The following is an 18430-nucleotide window of genomic DNA, read 5'->3' as shown; positions in this document are numbered from 1 at the left end:
AGAATAATGAGGGATGCACAGCCATTACGTCACGATAACATCTCTCCTCAGCTCTGATAGCGGCAAAGGCTGCCTGACCAGGGGCCATTATGATTTATAAAAGTGTGCCAGGCTGACAGTTATGGAAGGAGTTCCTCCTTAAAAAAAATGGCACGAGGCGGAGATGGAAATTGAACAGTATCAGTATGACCGATAACGAACGACAGGACCACTGACTGCACATTAATTATCCCCAGATGCTATGGTAATGGGGGCCATTTGCTATGCAAAGCATGGCCTGTCCCAAGCTACAGTCGATATTCAGTGCTGTCTAACGTGCATCACAAACCTCTACTCTTCTGAAATAATAAAAAAAACAGCAGGCTGGGAGTCAGTTTGTGTGACAGCTCGATATGGGCAGTGTATCAATATACTAACAATAAATTTGAATGCTGACCTCTGGTGCATGTTTGCATACTTTCCGTCTGTTCTGATCACTTGAAAGACAAATTTGACCTTTAGAGAGACTTTTTTCCATCTGTAATTGCTCCTGACAATATAGGTCATGTTAAAAAAAAAAAGAATAGCAATAAGCAATTGTATGTAACCGAGACACATTTGTGTTTTTCGGCAAACTGTACCCGGCACGCCGCTCCAAGGTAGCAGCTGTCTAAGTAGCATTTAAGTTCGTAGATACATCCGACGTATTAATTAAACACTACACATGTGTAACCACGTTCTGAATTTTTTAACGCTTGCTTCCTTGTGGAAGCACTCTCTCTTTTTTCCTATTCTATCTTGCTCTTGCTATTCTTACCCACTGACTGGTCTCATTTTGATGCACAACACAGTGTGATACTGCTTATTACGTTACACCATGCTGAAAAATTTGATCAGTCATCTCCCTGTGTCTTTCTCACCATTCTCTGTCTGTCTATCTGTCTTTCTTCCTCTCTCTCTTGGGCTTTCACTGTATGCTTCTGCCAGTCTAATTTACCTTCCTGTTTTAAGCAACATCTTCAGTAATTATTGATAGGACTGCCCTGCATTTAATATAAATTTGGTTGCACTAACAAGAGCGAAAGGTTGTGATACCTATAAACCATTTAATAGAGATATTGAGAAATGCATGGTGTCCATTACTATTTAAGAACCCAGCTAAAAGCACATATACATTTAATAATATTTTAGGTGAGCAGAATGTGCATCATTTACAATTTAGGACAATCCATTGATCCACAAATCATTGTTTCAGATTTAATTAAATAGTCTTGATATACTTTCCTAAATTATCTTCCTGCTAATTACTGATCACCTGCACTTACTTTGATCTGTTTGCATTACAAAATGTCTCCATCTTTACTTTCTTGAACGTTTTTTTGTTTGTTTGTGTGTGCATGCATGTGTAGATTCCTCAAGGTCAGAGAAGAAAGAGAGTCGATGCCCAACGCCGGGTTGTGATGGCACAGGCCATGTGACTGGCTTGTATCCACACCATCGAAGCTTGTCTGGTTGCCCACATAAAGACAGAGTTCCTCCAGAAAGTAAGACACACACCCACCTCATATCCCTTCCGCCTGCTAGTAAGGCTTGGTGCTCGGTTCTTGTGCCTGCTCTGTGTCTCTGTTAGTCTGCTTAGATTAAATTTGTCTGGTTTAGAAAGACATGCTGTGCTTTTCTGTCATTGTCTTTTGTGTGTCTTTTGTGTGTCTAAAAGCATGGGTTTTGTTTTGTACGGATTTATTCATTTTTTTGCCATGTGTGTTTTTGCTTATGCGTGCTTATTTGGAGTCGGGTGCACGATTATTTTGTTTTTAATTCAATACAATTAGATCTAAAACTTGGGAACAGCCTGTACAATTTTGTAAGATAAAACTTAAATACAAAGAAAACATGTTGAGAAAGATCTCTTATCCTTTTATTAAGCTGGGTTACATTTTGATTTTTTTCTTTTAATTATATCCAGTTGAATGAATGGTAGTAATTACGGCTCTGCTTTCAAACTCACATCTCTGCTGTAAGGGCAGTAAACAGGAAGGGGTGGCGATCTTTTGCTCACTCGCTGCTCTCATTCACCTTGTGCAAATCTCCCTATAAACTATCTTTTACACGATCCATTAAACCACACAGAGGATCTCACGTTATGGTAGCAAATGACCCAGAAGGCAATCAAATGAGCTGACAGCTTTAATGACAGCCCAGAAAATTAGTTAACATAAAAAGATTTGCCTATAAAAGTGTCCAGATGTCAGGAGGTGGAATTGAAGCAGTCTCTAAATTCAAGAGATGCCAAGCGAGCTCTGGAATGACCTTAGACTTCAACCATATGCTTTATCTTCAGATGGACCTCAGAAGTGCTTTTATTGATTATGAGAAAACTCATTATGATTTGGTAACAACAAGTAAGAAATGAAACATGACAGGGCATGCTGTTATAGGGAAATAATCAAAGCAGGGGTGGTGTGATGATGCCTAATAAAAAAAATAAACACACACACACATTCCAAAGAGTTTTATTAATTGAAAAATTACAAATTTATGGTTGCATTTTATTTTCTAAAACATCTGGGAAGTAATTTCAATGTGTTTTATCATTTAGCTATACAACAGTTCCCAGACCAACCTCTCTTATCTCTCTCTCCTTTAAATTTAATAAGAAAAAAAAAGTCCTGAAGGCTCTACATTTGTGAAAAACTTTATACTGACTGCTGCAGTGCTCTGACACTGGAGACTCCTTTTCACAAATCCTGTATATACATGCCTTTTAATGCCTTTTCTTAAAAAAAAAAAATTTTTTTTTTTTGGTTATTATTATTAGATTGTGTCTGCCATACAAATCCCTATAAATGAGTGGTTACTATAGAAACCATGACGTATTAGAACAAGTGAGTTGATATAAACCTGTGATTTGCCTTGCAGCTGGAACATTTGTCTGAGTTGCTGCTTCAGAAATTGATTTATTACCTTCTAACCAATCAGAATCAAGAATTCATCAGCATTGTAGTGTGAAGCAATATAATAATGGGAACAACATTTGAAAAAATAAAATGAAAAAAATTGAAATGCGTAATAATTAAAACATAAATGTGTGCAAAGTGTTGAATATTTAGCTCTTTTAGTGCTTAGAGTACATTTGCAAGAATGGGATTTTTTTGGTTTATTTGAAATTAGACAATATATTTCACAGTGGATGGGAGTTTCAGTAACACACTAGAGAAGGCCAATGTAATTGGCCATTATTTGCACGTGATTTCTCCTGAAACGTCTCTGCGCTTCATGAATAGCAGAAGATAAAGACATGGCATTAATAATACATTGTCCATTCTTAGGGATGAATGTGTTATAATATGTCAGTGCTTCAATGCTTGTGTGAATGTGTGCGAGTGTGTATCAGACAAACACACTGCAGGCTGCGGCGTTGGCGGGACACTGTGCTCTTCGGGCAGGTTATTGAGCGCAAGTTGATAGGGGAGAGCATCTCTACAGCTGCTCCATTGCACATAATGCATTTTTTAGCAGCGACCTGTCGATAGCTCGACATGCTCACAACAGGTCACCTTTCAGTCTGCTGGATACACCACAGGGTTGGCAAAGAGCACACAACAATTTATTAAGAGCTCTTAAAAATCTGTGTATGTGTGTGGGTATGTGCTTGTGTGTCTACCAGAAACAGACTAAACCCTTATTTGCAGGCTACCTGAAACCTTCATAAGACTACATCAGACTTATATAAAACAATATATCCTTTATGTCAGCTGACGAATCAATTTGAACAATTCTAAAGACTATTTCATCAGCTTTCAGCAATCATAAAGATTGTTGTGCTTTTATTTAAGGTACATTAATATCCCATTTGAGTCAAGTGATTTTTTTGCTATATGTTCTAATGGTATAATGGCATAATTTTGTGAAGGTGGTAACTAAGTCATTGAGGCTTTCAATTACTGATCAGAAGAAAGTCAGTGGTTCAAGCCCTGGTATCACAAATGCCACTTTTTGGGTTCTTGAGTAAAGTCCTTAATTCTCTGTGCTTCAGGGGCACTGTAACATGGCTGACTTTGTGCTCTTACATCACTGGGATATGCAAAGAATATGGGATTTCCCTATGGGATTTATAAAGAATTCTAAATACAAAAAAAACATAAAAATGTCAACACATTGTAACCCATTCAAAGTGTAAATTTTTTGTTTTTATTCAATTACTTTATGCTTTTTTTATGTTCCTGTTTATGGAAGCTAAAATATCATATTTACATATTTATATATTACTATATAGAGAAGAATAGAACTAGAAAAGCACATATATGTACGTTTATGGTGTCATGGCACCATGGAATTGGCATATTATTATTATGTAGTAATAAGTAGCAAAAAAATAATAATTAATTTTAAATTCAATGAAATTAAATAAGCTATTTTAAAATATTTGATAGTGCACTTAAGTTACAATGGCACTTACCAAAAACAAATGATATGATTTATGTATGACATAGATTATGTACAGTTATGGGTATAGATATAGTATAAACAATTCTGTGAATCAAACATGACTATAAAAAAGAAACAGGATCATTTTAAAATATAAAAATAGAACCAACTCTTTTTTTTAAAGGTCAGTGGAAGTGTATTTGAATCCACAATTAATATTTCAGTCAGTGCTATAGATATTTTGATACAAAAATAATCCCATGAGCGGAAATATTTGCTATAGAATTAACTATAACATGCGTATAACTTTGTAATTATATTGTAATGATTGTCACTGTTACACTGTAATAGCTTGTTAAACAGCAAGTCAACAGCATTGATAAAAGTGGTTATAATGTCAGTTGACACAAATAGAAATAAGCAGTTATACATTTTTCTGAAGCGTATATCAATTATGCACAGCTTATGTATATACTCGAGTAGCTATATGGGGAATTATAGTGGAAAAACTGAATCCTCATAGAATTTTAAGAAATTGTGGTAAAATGATTAGCATAGTGTTATCTAATAAATACATGTGGCATCAGCTACAGCAAGATAAGCTTTTGAAATCCAATTTGTTATCACCTATAAGCCCCTGATTTGTCTCAAAATCGTCTAAATTACATTTATGCAACATTCCGATCCTCATGTGCACACATCCTCTAAACCATGTCCCCAAAATGAAGTCCAGCGTTTTAGAGTCTGTCCATCTCTAGGCAGTAGCCTTGGTCCAATTAAGCCCAGTGCAGAGTAATTAATGTGTTAGAGCTGGAGGAAAGGATGAGGGTGAGGGTTTAAGGAGGTGATGATGAAGACTTGAAGAGAAAAAGTGTGTGTGTTGAAGCTCCTGCCCCTTCCTTCTGTCCTTTTCTCTACTTCCTAAAGATCATTAATATAATTGGTGCCAGTGGGGATTTTGGATTTGATTGTGGACAGTTTATTTATTTATTTTTGGGTGGTGGTGGGTGTGAGAGTTACTGAAGATGAAGGCAAGTAAACCATGATACATGAATAAGACAACTTTTAGTTTATCCTATTTTATTATTTATTTATTTATATATATATATATATATATATATATATATATATATATATATATATATATATATATATATATATTTTTTTTTTTTTTTTTAATTTTAGTTTTGAGGAAGAATATCAGTAACTATGAGCTTTTTATGGAGCATATTTAAAGAATTTCCTAAATGATTTAAAACTGTGCTTAGGATTCACGGTAATGATTCCCTGTAACTTTAATAACGTGTCATAAAGCTCTTATAATGAGCAATGAATAAATCCTTGATGACTTTTTATCAAGTTGTAACACAAGTATGACAATATATTTATAACACACCATGTTATACTGCCCAATCTCAATTACACTGCAATAGTAACATATAAGAGTTATAAAAGCATAATAAATATTTACAATTTCATTAATGAATGCTGCAAATAAAGAGGAAAAACAATATTCACTTTAGTAATCTAATAATGAAATGCTTATTTCCAGACTAATAGCAAACGCACATACAGACACATTATTGCAGCCTGAAAATGTTTAAATGTCAAAAATAATAAAGTCACATTACAAAATGTCATTAGTGAGTGCTTCTAAAAATATGAAAAAGCACACATATGTAACCTTAGAGAGACAGGAAGTTATCTCAGGTACTATATAGAGTATGTGTCATGCTTGGAAACACCCGGTGACATTTTAGATAATTATAATGTATTACAATTGTTCATGAACATAATAATAGCTTTATAATTATTCACCAGCCATTATTAATATAAATGTAATATATTATCACTGTTGGTACAGTCAGCACATATTGTTACTGTATAATGTATAATAAGAAATTCTAATCATGGTTATAATCATTTCTGAATGTGGCCTTGCACAGAGATTATTAACTAAACTATAAAGACTTCTTACTACACATACTATGTTTATGTTAAGATCACCTGACAGCTCAGGACAGACATTGAAGCAGTAAGTGGGATTGGGGTTTTTGTAAGTGTCACTTTATATTGGTCATTATTGGCTACAGTGACATATTGAATCAGGCCTTGTTTTATATCTATGACAGGATTATTCAAGTAACCATCAGTCTAATTGTAAAGGCTAGAAGGATGTTTCCCACCTATCCACTGCTCAATCATGTATTTCTGCTGTCTGTGTAACTGCATGGCAAATGTGTGCATGCAGTTTCATGTTGTTACTTCACATTAATTTAGAGTACTAACTCTGCTGCCTCCTAACTTTCCCTGTCTTCCACTCCTTCTCTTTTCTGCTGCCAAGTTCTTGCAATGTATGAAAATGTTCTTAAGTGTCCTACACCTGGCTGCACAGGGCGCGGCCATGTCAATAGCAACAGGAACTCACATCGAAGGTAAGAACTCAGGACGATATATAGGAATTGGTTCTTTTACATTGTCTGGTGAATTTCTTTCTTCTTTTAATTTGGTGTAATTATTATTTTGGTTATTGTTGCAATTCTAGATGATCAGTTATTGCTGTTTATTTGTTTGTCTCTTTGCTGGTTTACATTTACTTTCCTTTTGAATAAAGCTTAATGCTGTTTGGTATGAAGATTTATTCATATACTGTATGTATGAAGAACAAAAAAATTGTTTTTCTTGCTTGTTGGAAATCATGCAAATCTTTCATAGGGACAGGAATATTCCCCTAAATGTTACACAAATATTTCAGGACATGAAATATAATATTTGCATTTGGATATGTATTACTTTTGGTGTGTTTCTTCCTCATGTAGTGTGCAGTATATATTGTTGGTGTCATATAAGGACAAATGTTTGTGGACACCTGGTCATAAGATTTGCATGTGCGTTATGAACATCTCATTCCAGTTAGAATAACCTTCACTCTCCTGGGAAGATGTTCCACTTGATACTTACCACAAGGGTGTTAGTAAAATCAGGTAATGATGTAGGGTAAGGAGGCCCAGGGTGCGCTCAGCATTCCAATTCATCACAAAGGTGTTCAGTAGGGTTGAGGTATATAGCAGGACAATCAAGACCTTCCAATATGACCCATGTAAACTATTTTCCAATGGAGCTGTCTTTGTGCACAGGGGCATTGTTTGATACTGCAACAGGGGTCTCTCAGTTTAAGTGAAAGTAAAATATGCTGCTACCACACGCAAAGACATCCTAAACATACTGTATGTGTCCTCTCAGCTTTGTTGTAAAAGTTTGAGGAAGAATCATATATTGCTGAAGAAGTATACAGTGTATATGTTTATCCAACATACAGTATAACTAAAAGTGTTTCATAAATTTTTTTACATAGTGTAGAATCCTTATTTCTCATAGTTTGCTTTTTCCTAATATTTACTGTTAGCTGATATTTATAAATAAATATTCATGTATTAATAAGGGATATTGGAAAAGGTTCATATAAAACTGTACCATAGCATTTACAGTAAATTATTATTAAACATACATATATACAGTAGAAACAGTAAAGTATAGCAGTACATTAACAGACAATTACTACTGGTTCAAGTCATATACTATTAATGTGAAATCAATTTCAGTTCCCTACCATGGTCCATTTAGCTGATGCTTTTATACAAAGTGGCTTACAATTGAGACAGGATAGAGCTAAGCAGGTTGAAGGTTATAGGTCGTGCCCAAGGATTCAACCATGGCAGCTTGCCAGTGCTGGGATTTTAACTAGTAACCTCCTGCATCAACTCCTAATGCAAAAAATGAAAAGTATAAACTCATATCAACATCATCTAGACCACGATATGTAACAAAATGTTAATAAGAATAGAATATTTTTTATTCTTACTACCAAATGAAATCCAGGTGTACACAATATTAGTGTTTGTTTGTCTGAAAAATAATAAAACAGCATGTTAATGACGCATTATCGCACATTAATTTTAACGCCACAAATGTTATTAACAGGCGATTAATGCAGCACATTTCTGTTTGACAATTTTTATATTAAAAAAAAATTATAAAATATATATAAAACAGTCGACATTTATTCACATCTTATCTTTACTCAGATATTTTAAAAGTCTTAGCACCAAAATCCGCCATTATGCAATTTACCCTCTGGGGACGACAAACGCACCAGCGAGTTTTGTGGCATCATTTTCTCATAACGCCGAAACGAACATTAATTACTGTCTTTTTGAATTGTTCAAATCTGTAAAGGGTCTACTTTTATTTGCATACACTCATAATAACAACAAAACTCTCTGCTTTTGTAAATTAAAGAAAACAGACAGGGTTTTCTCTGCTGCCCCTCTCTCTTTATCTCTCTTCACAGTCACAAATAAAACAACCTGAATCCGAAAATATTCTCTGATTGTGTAATCCGTATGAAAGTTAGAAGGGGTATAGTTTCTCTGGTATAACTTCCAGGTGGAAACATTGCAAAAATTTTGTTTGGTGTCCTGATGATTTGCTCAATTTAAAAAATTTGCATAAAGCATCCATATTTGCTAATGGCCATGTTGATTGGAGTATTAAAAACTTGGAAAGTATTCAAGTTGCATTTAGAACAGATAATTTTCTTTTTACAATTAATCACGCGTTAACTCATGACAATCATACAATTCATTTTTTTAATAACAAGGCCAGATAATGCTGAAATATGGTTATTTTTAGGCAAAATGCTCTTTCTTTTATATAGCCCAAAATTTTAACCCTTAGAAAAAGATTAAGCATGTGTCTGTAGCTGTGACTGAGATGATAAATACCGGGCTCACTGCAGTCTTTCTCTGTAATGCATGTAATTCTATTCTGGGGTGCTGCTGCAGTGGAGGTGTGACGGTCAGCAGCTGGTGTGGGATGGTAGGCCTGGCACGAGCCATTAGCACGTCTGTGACACTCAAGCAGGAGCGCCAGCTGTGCATCTTACACCCAGACACACTCACACACACACACTCACACACACACACACACACACACACACACACACACACACACACACACACACACACACACACTGAGGAATGCACCTGCTGTAGAAGGAAAGACCTAACACACAACTCCACACACTTTTAACTCTTACATCTGCACTCACAAGTGTGGAAATGTGTGTACTTGGGCCCCAAAGCTAATTGCCAGTGTGTCTCATGTTGTTTGCACGTAGATAGACCTACACACACCTTTGCTGTCACACTGTCCCTCCTGCTTGCTGTGAGAAAACTCTCCACTGAGTTCCTTTAGCACGCTTAACGGATCAAAGGCGATATAGCAACTCTAAATGCCTTCTCCTGGGAAATAACAAACACAGGTCTGAAAAAGAAGTCCGAACTGTGTTGAGCGAATTCATTTTTATCTTAGAAATGTGGAGTTATATGTAATACCTCCACCAATGTTTCAATCCAGACCTCATAAAGCAGTAGCTGTAGCTGAATAAACTGTCTTGCTGAAGCTTTGTGTAATGATGGTTTCTTTAGTATAAAGTGACATCATATGTGTTGGTTTTTCTTTTTTTTGTGTTAATGCAGTCTCTCGGGATGCCCGATAGCAGCCGCTGAGAAACTTGCCAAAGCTCATGAGAAGCATCAAGCATGCAATGGAACTAAGTCCAATCAGGCATCGGACCGAGTTCTGAGGTAGACAATGCAAACTTCAGTATAACATCAAATCCTTTAGATGTAGTGTATATTCATTATTATCTTTAGTGGGTCATCAGTGTTGAACGGTGGTATAGTGAGTAGCAAGACCATCTCATAGCTCCAGAGCTCTTGGTTTAGTCCTAAGATCATGTTAGTGTTTGAGTGAGGTTTCACATGTTCTTCTTTCTTAGAAAAGTGTCATGGGTTCATTGTTCTATGATCTGAGGGTCCCTGATTATTTCAATCATTCATTTTTCTAGCTTTTTAGTAGTTTGTACTGTTTTAAAGGAAAAACAGTTTTGAAGATATTTGCAATAACAAAACCAAACATCACCCATATGTATTATGTATGTGACTAATAGGCAACCCAATGTACATGTTCCCAGTAAATTGAATTGGAATTTAAGTTTATAATATTTAGATTTGGGCAAAACTTTGCATTATAATGACTGGATTTTGCACGCTCAAGTGTGTAAACAATCAGAATATTTTTCTCATCAATAAATAGTATTATTCAAGCCGAGCACTCTTTATGCAAGTCCCATATCCCAATGTAATCCCAATGTAATCCTGTTTTTCAAGACTTGAGTTGTGCTTTAAGAGCAGATTAAAGACCTCAGACTAGATTTGGATGTGAGAGTGAGATTTCAGACTTGGACTTCAGAGTAAGGCGCTGGCAGAATTCTTGCATATTCTTATGCATTCCAAAAATATTATTATTATTATTATTATTATATGTCGTTAACAAAAAATAAAATAAAATATTTGTATGCATTTTTCTTTTCTGTCAAACTGTATTTGTAAAATAAAAACCCCTATAATAAGTGAAAGGAAAAGTTCAGCAGGAAACCTGAACCTGAAGCCTGATATCTAAAAAGAAAAAAATTCTTCTCCTATTTCCAAATTTTGTCTAAATTTGTCCAAAATTGTCCAAATTTTAACACAATTCTTACACAATTTTCCTATAAATATTATATGTGGAGGATGTAAAAATATTGTAATCAAAAAATATACCACCCGAAACAAACAGCAAAAAAGATTAGAAGTTTTAAGTAGTTATTAGTAGTTATTTTATTTTTGTTGTGTGTTTTATGAATTACTTTTGGCATGACAGTAAACACTTATTGAGATTTGCAATGTTTAATATTTATTTGTTTTAAATAATTGTTTATCACAAAAACTAATTTATGTATTTCATGAGATCCTGTTGACGGCCCTCTCTTTTTTAGGCCCATGTGCTTTGTAAAGCAGCTGGAAATCCCGCAGTATGGCTATAAGAATCACGTCCCCACTACTACCCCACGCTCCAACCTGGCCAAAGAGCTGGAAAAATACTCCAAGACCAGCTTTGACTACAATGGCTATGACAACCAGAACGTGTACGGCAAACGTGCCATTGCTCCAAAAGCCCCCGGCCGTGACACATCGCCCAAGGGTTATGATGGTAGGACCTACAAAAGCAATTTTTTTTAATCTTTCAGATTTTTACATTTTCTAACATACTCATGAACATTATGTTTTTTAAAGTACAGGACATGTTTTTCTTTTCAGATTCACATAATTTTAGTGTGAAATGTCCTTTGAGCGAATATCAATTTAGTGAATACCAAATGCACTGACGTTACAATAGTGCTTTTTTTATGAGTGTTCCCGGCATCTTTGACAGGCTTTGACCAGTGGAATGGAAATGTATGGAAATTATATAGTAGCAGATGCATAATGAATGACTGGGTAGAGGCGAGTCAAGGTCTAGTCTCCGGGCCACAGTTAATTGCAATTCTGTGTGAATAGCAGCCAGTTCCCCGGCTGCACTTTAATGACTGCGAGAGGAGTAGGCATATATAGACGGAGAGAGAGTGAGACAGAGAGAGAGGGGGGATGAGAGAGAAAGAGATGGCAGCAGGGAACTCAGTTGGAGATGCCACTTTGATGCCCGGCTGGTGGCTGTGGCTCATTGTAACTTTAGTCAGATGGCAAACAGCGCAGCTTTCTCACCTGAAGCTCAAGGATACAACTCAGCACAAGCGCTCATCCCCCACCGCTTTTAGTCTATCTCACCTTACAATTCACATTCATCAGGCAATCAGAGAAATCACCTTGCAATGGAAATAAGTAGATTATTTACAGGTAAAAGATACTTTAACTAGTAACTTTTATTATTACATTTTCTACAGACTTCACAAGAGCACATGACTAATGATAATGTTCACAGGGAGATCTGACACCTACATAAAGCTGCCATGACATAAATCTTCATAAACCTTTGTCATAAATTGCAAAAGAAATCAAATCAAGTGTTCCCTTCTTAAATAAATATAGTTCTTTTACCTTGCCTTTTTTTTTTTTACTTTTGTGGACTTTTTAAATTTACAGTAGAGCAAAGGTTTAGTGAAGGTCAGGGTCATTGCACTATAATAGAGTTATAAATCTCATAAAGTATAGGGACACGTCTGTTTTATTTCAAATTAAAGCTTTGTAAGAGCTTCTGAACTATTTATGAAATTATTTATTCATGATCAGTCATGATGGGGGGAGGTGGAAGCTCAGTGGTTAAGGCTCTGGTTTACTGATCGGAAGGTTGGGGGGGTCAAGTCCTAGTATCGCCAAGCTGCCACTCTTGGGGCCCTTGAGCAAGGGCCTTAACATGCTGTGCACCAGGGCCACTGTATCATGGCTAACCCTGCTCTCTGCATTACATGTAACAAGTAAAAACCTTTCTTTCTTTCTTTCTTTCTTTCTTTCTTTCTTTATGTAAGCCCCACAAATCCAAAGAATTATAGTGTAAATAATTGTATTTAAATGTGTATATTTGCAGTACATATTGAGATACACCAGCTGCCAGATTTACTCTGGCAGTTTACAACTTATTTTCACTTTACAAGTGAGCAGTATGTTCTTGGTCAGCTTATCATTTAAACCATTGAGTATTTTTTTTTTTATTTACAGACAATTGTATCATATTTACCAAGGTTTGTGGCACTGAAAAATAGTAAATATGAATAAAAGTAAATATGAAGTTGCCACTGCAAAAAATTATGAAATAACTTGCATCCCATACACACATTGCCGTTTCTAAAATTTGATTGAGAATCTCTTGCCAACATTAAGTTTAATATAGATGTATGTATCGATAGCTAGCTAGATAGATAGATAGATAGATAGATAGATAGATAGATAGATAGATAGATAGATAGATAGATAGATAGATAGATAGATAGATAGATAGATAGATGGATGGATGGATGGATGGATGTAGATAGATAGATATAACATGCTTGTTGGTAAATGCTAATCCTATTCTTTTAATGTCTAGAGGTTCAAACTAAACAGCTGTAAAACGAAGTTTGTAATACAAAGAAAGTTTCCCTTTATAAAGTTGCTGCCTTTAAGTTGTCTACTGTTTATTGTATATATCAATAAGGTTCATAGTGTACATGTCCTATTGAAATGGGAGGGTGGATAGAAAAATGCAGGAGGCTAGACAACAGCAGGATTAGACGGATGGAACCGAGAGGAGAGTTGACTGCTTTTTCGAACTGGGATTTGAAGGACGTGATAGTGGCGATGTTATGGAGGCTCTGTGGGCGGGTTCAATAAAATTGAATGACCTGCCCCCTTCAGAGGAGAATCGATACTTCAGAACAAGTAAACCTTTACTACACGATCCAGGAATACGTGGTGGGCAATAAAGATGAAGTACCTCCGCCAGTATTGCAAGACAAGATCATGAAGGGTTTTAAAGGTTAGAAGGATAACCTTTCAGGAATAAAAGTTTTTTTGTTGTTGTTGTATAACTAATAACCAGTGTAGGCAGTATTAAATGGAAGTGATATTGTAAGCACATTGTAAGCAGGAAAACTGTCGATTTTGGCTATATTGCAGGTCGGCAGTGGTAAACTTGGACTTAGTTTAAATCACGGACAAAATACATAAAAACAAAATTGTGTGAATCATATTTTAGCTGCTAAATGTTAGTTACAGTCTAAAATTTTAATAAAAAATTTTTTATTAAAGACTTTATCTAAATGTAGTCTAAGTTTCCAAATTATAAATTCCATATTTTAGTTTTTAAACTACACATTCCAACACAGATTTGAAGCATGATTTTCTCCAGTGTAATAGATAAATTAAACGTTTTAAGCCCCTTAAAACTATCACAAAAACACAATTTATCAAATCCTGCAAATTCTGGCTAGCTAGCTAGAATTTTATTTGCTTGATAAGTAACTACATAAAGCAATTTTCCTGGTGCATACATTGTATTTTTAGCACAAAATAATGTCGGTGTAATCAATAAGGTTGTTAATGCTGCGATATTCTCCAATTAGGAGAATTACATTATTTCCACCCATAAATATTCACTCTTGGCCTACACATACATGCAGAGGTGAAAAGTAACGAATTACATTTACTCGCGTTACTGTAACCGAGTAGGGTTTTTGTGTACTTTTACTTTTTGAAGTAGATTTTAAAACATGTCATTTTACTTTTACATAAGTATGTTTTGTTTGAAGTATTGTACTTTGCTATATTTTAAATCGTAAACGTTACTGAATAAAAAAATTAAGAAAAAATAATGCAATAATGCCTCCTTATGAAACAAACCTCTGGCCATATTTAAGTGACACTTTCACTTCACGTGCATGAAAGGCAACAGCTTTTTTATGCAAAGTAAGCTGTGTTTCCCCGAGGCAACTAAACTGGCAGCTTATAAATATTTGTCATTAAACTTGTGCAGACATGTTGAGGTCAGTTAACAATAACTTATATCTTTAGATAACATAATTGTTGCATACTTTTACTTGAGTAGATTACTAGACTGGTAACTTTACTTTACTGTACATGGGTAAAATTTAATTAAAGTAACACTTTATAAGTAAAATTTATAATCAGTATTGATATTACTCCCTTTGCTTTTGCCAGCAAAATAACTACACACATTTCTATAACATAGAATAGCAGTCAAAATGAGATATTCTGGAGCCATAAACAAGGTCTGGAACTACTTCCATCATCCTATATGTCAAATAATGGATAAAGGTTGGAAAATTGAGTCTAGACAAGAGATCTAATATGAGCTTTAACATGACTAATCGGTAAAAAGAAACGTTTTTTTTGGTTTGACAGGATTAACCAGCTCTTCATCTATATCAGTATTTAGGGACCAATTTAGACACCAACCAGCTAAATTTGGTCAGAGACTAGAAGTTCCCCAATGTGGGGAAAAAATAAATAACACATCAAGGTTGGAGTTGTACTGAGACCCATAATTGCTTCCCATTATGTAATCTGCAATAGAGAATATATATATATATATATATATATATATATATATATATATATATATATATATATATATATATATACATTTTTTTTTTGTTTTGTTCTATATAAATTAGGACGATCTAAAAGAACTAAAGTGACTAACATGGTTTAAAGGTATATTTAAGTGTTTTTCAACTAAAAATGTTAACAATGGGGCATGTGTAATGAGTATGGACCATAATGCTGTGATTGTAATCTATACTGAGAAAAGAACAATAATCCTTTATTATACTTATTGAGTTCAAGAGACCTCAAAAATCCGGATTCAAACGTGACTATTTTTTTACAGCATAGTATTCTCGCTCATGTCATTGTTATGGTACATTTTCCTTTTTTTTTATAACAGGACAATGTGATGTCTAATGATATAAAAGCTTGCTTAATGGCAATTACTCTTAATCTCATAGAAAACACTGGGGTATTCTTTTATATTAAATAGTTTAAAGTTGTAGATAGTATATACAGTAAGGAAAACAAGTATTTGAACACCCTGCTATTTTGCAAGTTCTCCCACTTAGAAAACATGGATGGTTCTGAAATTGTCATCGTAGGTGCATGTCCACTGTGAGAGACATAATCTAAAAAAAAAAAATCCAGAAATCACAATGTATGATTTTTTAATGATACAGCTGCAAATAAGTATTTGAACACCTGAGAAAGTCAATGTTAATATTAGGTACAGTAGCCTTTGTTTGAAATTACACAGGTCAAACGTTTCCTGTAGTTTTTCACCAGGTTTGTACACACTGCAGGAGGGATTCTGGCCCACTCCTCCACACAGATCTTCTCTAGATCAGTCAGGTTTCTGGCCTGTCACTGAGAAACACGGAGTTTGAGCTCCCTCCAAAGATTCTCTATTGGGTTTAGGTCTGGAGACTGGCTAGGCCACGCCAGAACCTTGATATGCTTCTTACAGAGCCACTCCTTGGTTATCCTGGCTGTGTGCTTCGGGTCATTGTCGTGTTGGAAGACCCAGCCTCGACCCATCTTCAATGCTCTAACTGAGGGAAGGAGGTTGTTCCCCAAAATCTCGCAGTACATGGCCCCGGTCATCCTCTCCTTAATACAGTGCAGTCGCCCTGTCCCATGTGCAGAAAAACACCCCTGAAGCATGATGCTACCACCCCCATGCTTCACAGTAGGGATGGGTTTCTTGGGATGGTACTCATCATTCTTCTTCCTCCAAACACGTTTAGTGGAATTATGACCCAAAAGTTCTATTTTGGTCTCATTTGACCACATGACTTTTTCCCATGACACCTCTGGATCATTCAAATGGTCATTGGCAAACTTAAGACGTGCCTGGACATGTGCTGGTTTAAGCAGGGGAACCTTCCGTGCCATGAATGATTTCAAACCATGACATCTTAGTGTAATACCAACAGTAACCTTGGAAACAGTGGTCCCAGCTCTTTTCAGGTCATTGACCAGCTCCTCCCGTGTAATTCTGGACTGATTTCTCACCTTCCTTAGGATCATTGAGACCCCACGAGGTGAGATCTTGCATGGAGCCCCAGTCCGAGGGAGACAGTCATGTTTAGCTTATTCCATTTTCTAATGATTGCTCCAACAGTGGACCTTTTTTCACCGTAGCCCTTTCCAGCCTTGTGGAGGTGTACAATTTTGTCTCTAGTGTCTTTGGACAGCTCTTTGGTCTTGGCCATGTTAGTAGTTGGATTCTTACTGATTGTATGGGGTGGACAGGTGTCTTTATGCAGCTAACGACCTCAAACAGGTGCATCTAATTTAGGATAATAAATGTAGTGGAGGTGGACATTTTAAAGGCAGACTAACAGGTCTTTGAGGGTCAGAATTCTAGCTGATAGACAGGTGTTCAAATACTTATTTGCAGCTGTATCATACAAATAAATAGTTTAAAAAATATATATTATGATTTCTGGATTTTTTTTTTAGATTATGTCTCTCACAGTGGACATGCACCTACGATGACAATTTCAAACCCCTCCATGATTTCTAAGTGGGAAAACTTGCAAAATAGCAGGGTGTTCAAATACTTATTTTCCTCACTGTATATCTTGTGTGTGTGTGTGTGTGTGTGTGTGTGTGTGTGTGTGTGTGTGTGTGTGTGTGTGTTTGTGTGTTTCGTCAGCTAAGCGGTACTGTAAGAACTCCAGCTCGGCGAGCAGCACCACCAGTAGCTATGCTCCCAGCAGTAGCAGCAGCCTGAGCTGTGGTGGAGCTGCAGGAGCAGGAGGTGGAGGAGGAGGAGGAGGAGGAGGAAGCAGTGCCAGCAGCACCTGCAGCAAAAGCAGCTTCGACTACACGCATGACATGGAGGCCGCCCACATGGCTGCTACAGCCATCCTCAATCTGTCCACGCGATGCAGAGAGATGCCTCAGAGCCTGAGTGGCAAGCCACAGGATCTCTGCACGCAGGTACAGAGAAGATACTCACTGTGTTTGCATATACATTTGTGTGTGTGTGTGTGTGTGTGTGTGTGTGTGTGTGTGTGTGTGTGTGTGTGTATGTGTGTGTGTGTGTATGTGTCCTGTGTACAGCACATTCGAACAAACTCAACAGAAATTCTCATGGAGTTCGTAGGTGCATTCCTAGATGTTAGTGTGTGTGTGTGTGTGTGTGTGTGTGTGTGTGTGTGTGTGTGTGTGTGTGTGTGTGTGTGTGTGTGTGTGTGAGTAGGAGTGTTTCAATGCTATATCAGTCCATTAAGGTGTTTCATGCTTATATATATATATATATATATATATATATATATATATATATATATATATATATATATATATATATATATATATCACTGCAGTTTCTGTAGCTGGTAGATGCTGCAAAAGTGCACATATCTATAATTTGGTTTGAATGAACTGAAACAGTAGGGGTGCAAATACTTATTCTTTACCCAAATTGAGTTCATTTTTAAAAACATTAAAATCCTTTCAATATTAAAGCAATACAGTAAAACATAGTTATATTAGGGAATCAGGGGGATGCAGGTTCACTGTCTTGAGCTTTTCATTTCCTTCCTGTGTCTAGTTTCTCTAAGGTCTCCAAGGTCTTGCCAGTTTCATCC

At 35.9% G+C, this 18430-nt stretch overlaps 1 protein-coding gene across 5 annotated transcripts in view; it reads left to right on the top strand.

The window, feature by feature from the left end:
- Window positions 1–18430, top strand: part of myt1lb (myelin transcription factor 1-like, b) — a 105281-nt gene that overhangs the window by 64178 nt on the left and 22673 nt on the right. For all 5 annotated transcript variants that reach the window (XM_046855948.1, XM_046855947.1, XM_046855949.1 and 2 more), the window contains 5 exons: window positions 1389–1523; window positions 6752–6842; window positions 9948–10055; window positions 11288–11502; window positions 17494–17780. In XM_046855948.1, the coding sequence (XP_046711904.1) occupies window positions 1389–1523; window positions 6752–6842; window positions 9948–10055; window positions 11288–11502; window positions 17494–17780 (836 nt within the window). The remainder of the gene's footprint in view (window positions 1–1388; window positions 1524–6751; window positions 6843–9947; window positions 10056–11287; window positions 11503–17493; window positions 17781–18430) is intronic.

This window comes from Silurus meridionalis, chromosome 8 (genome assembly GCF_014805685.1).
Source record: "Silurus meridionalis isolate SWU-2019-XX chromosome 8, ASM1480568v1, whole genome shotgun sequence".
Classification (NCBI taxonomy): domain Eukaryota; kingdom Metazoa; phylum Chordata; class Actinopteri; order Siluriformes; family Siluridae; genus Silurus; species Silurus meridionalis.
This window is presented reverse-complemented; position numbering and strand designations above follow the sequence as displayed.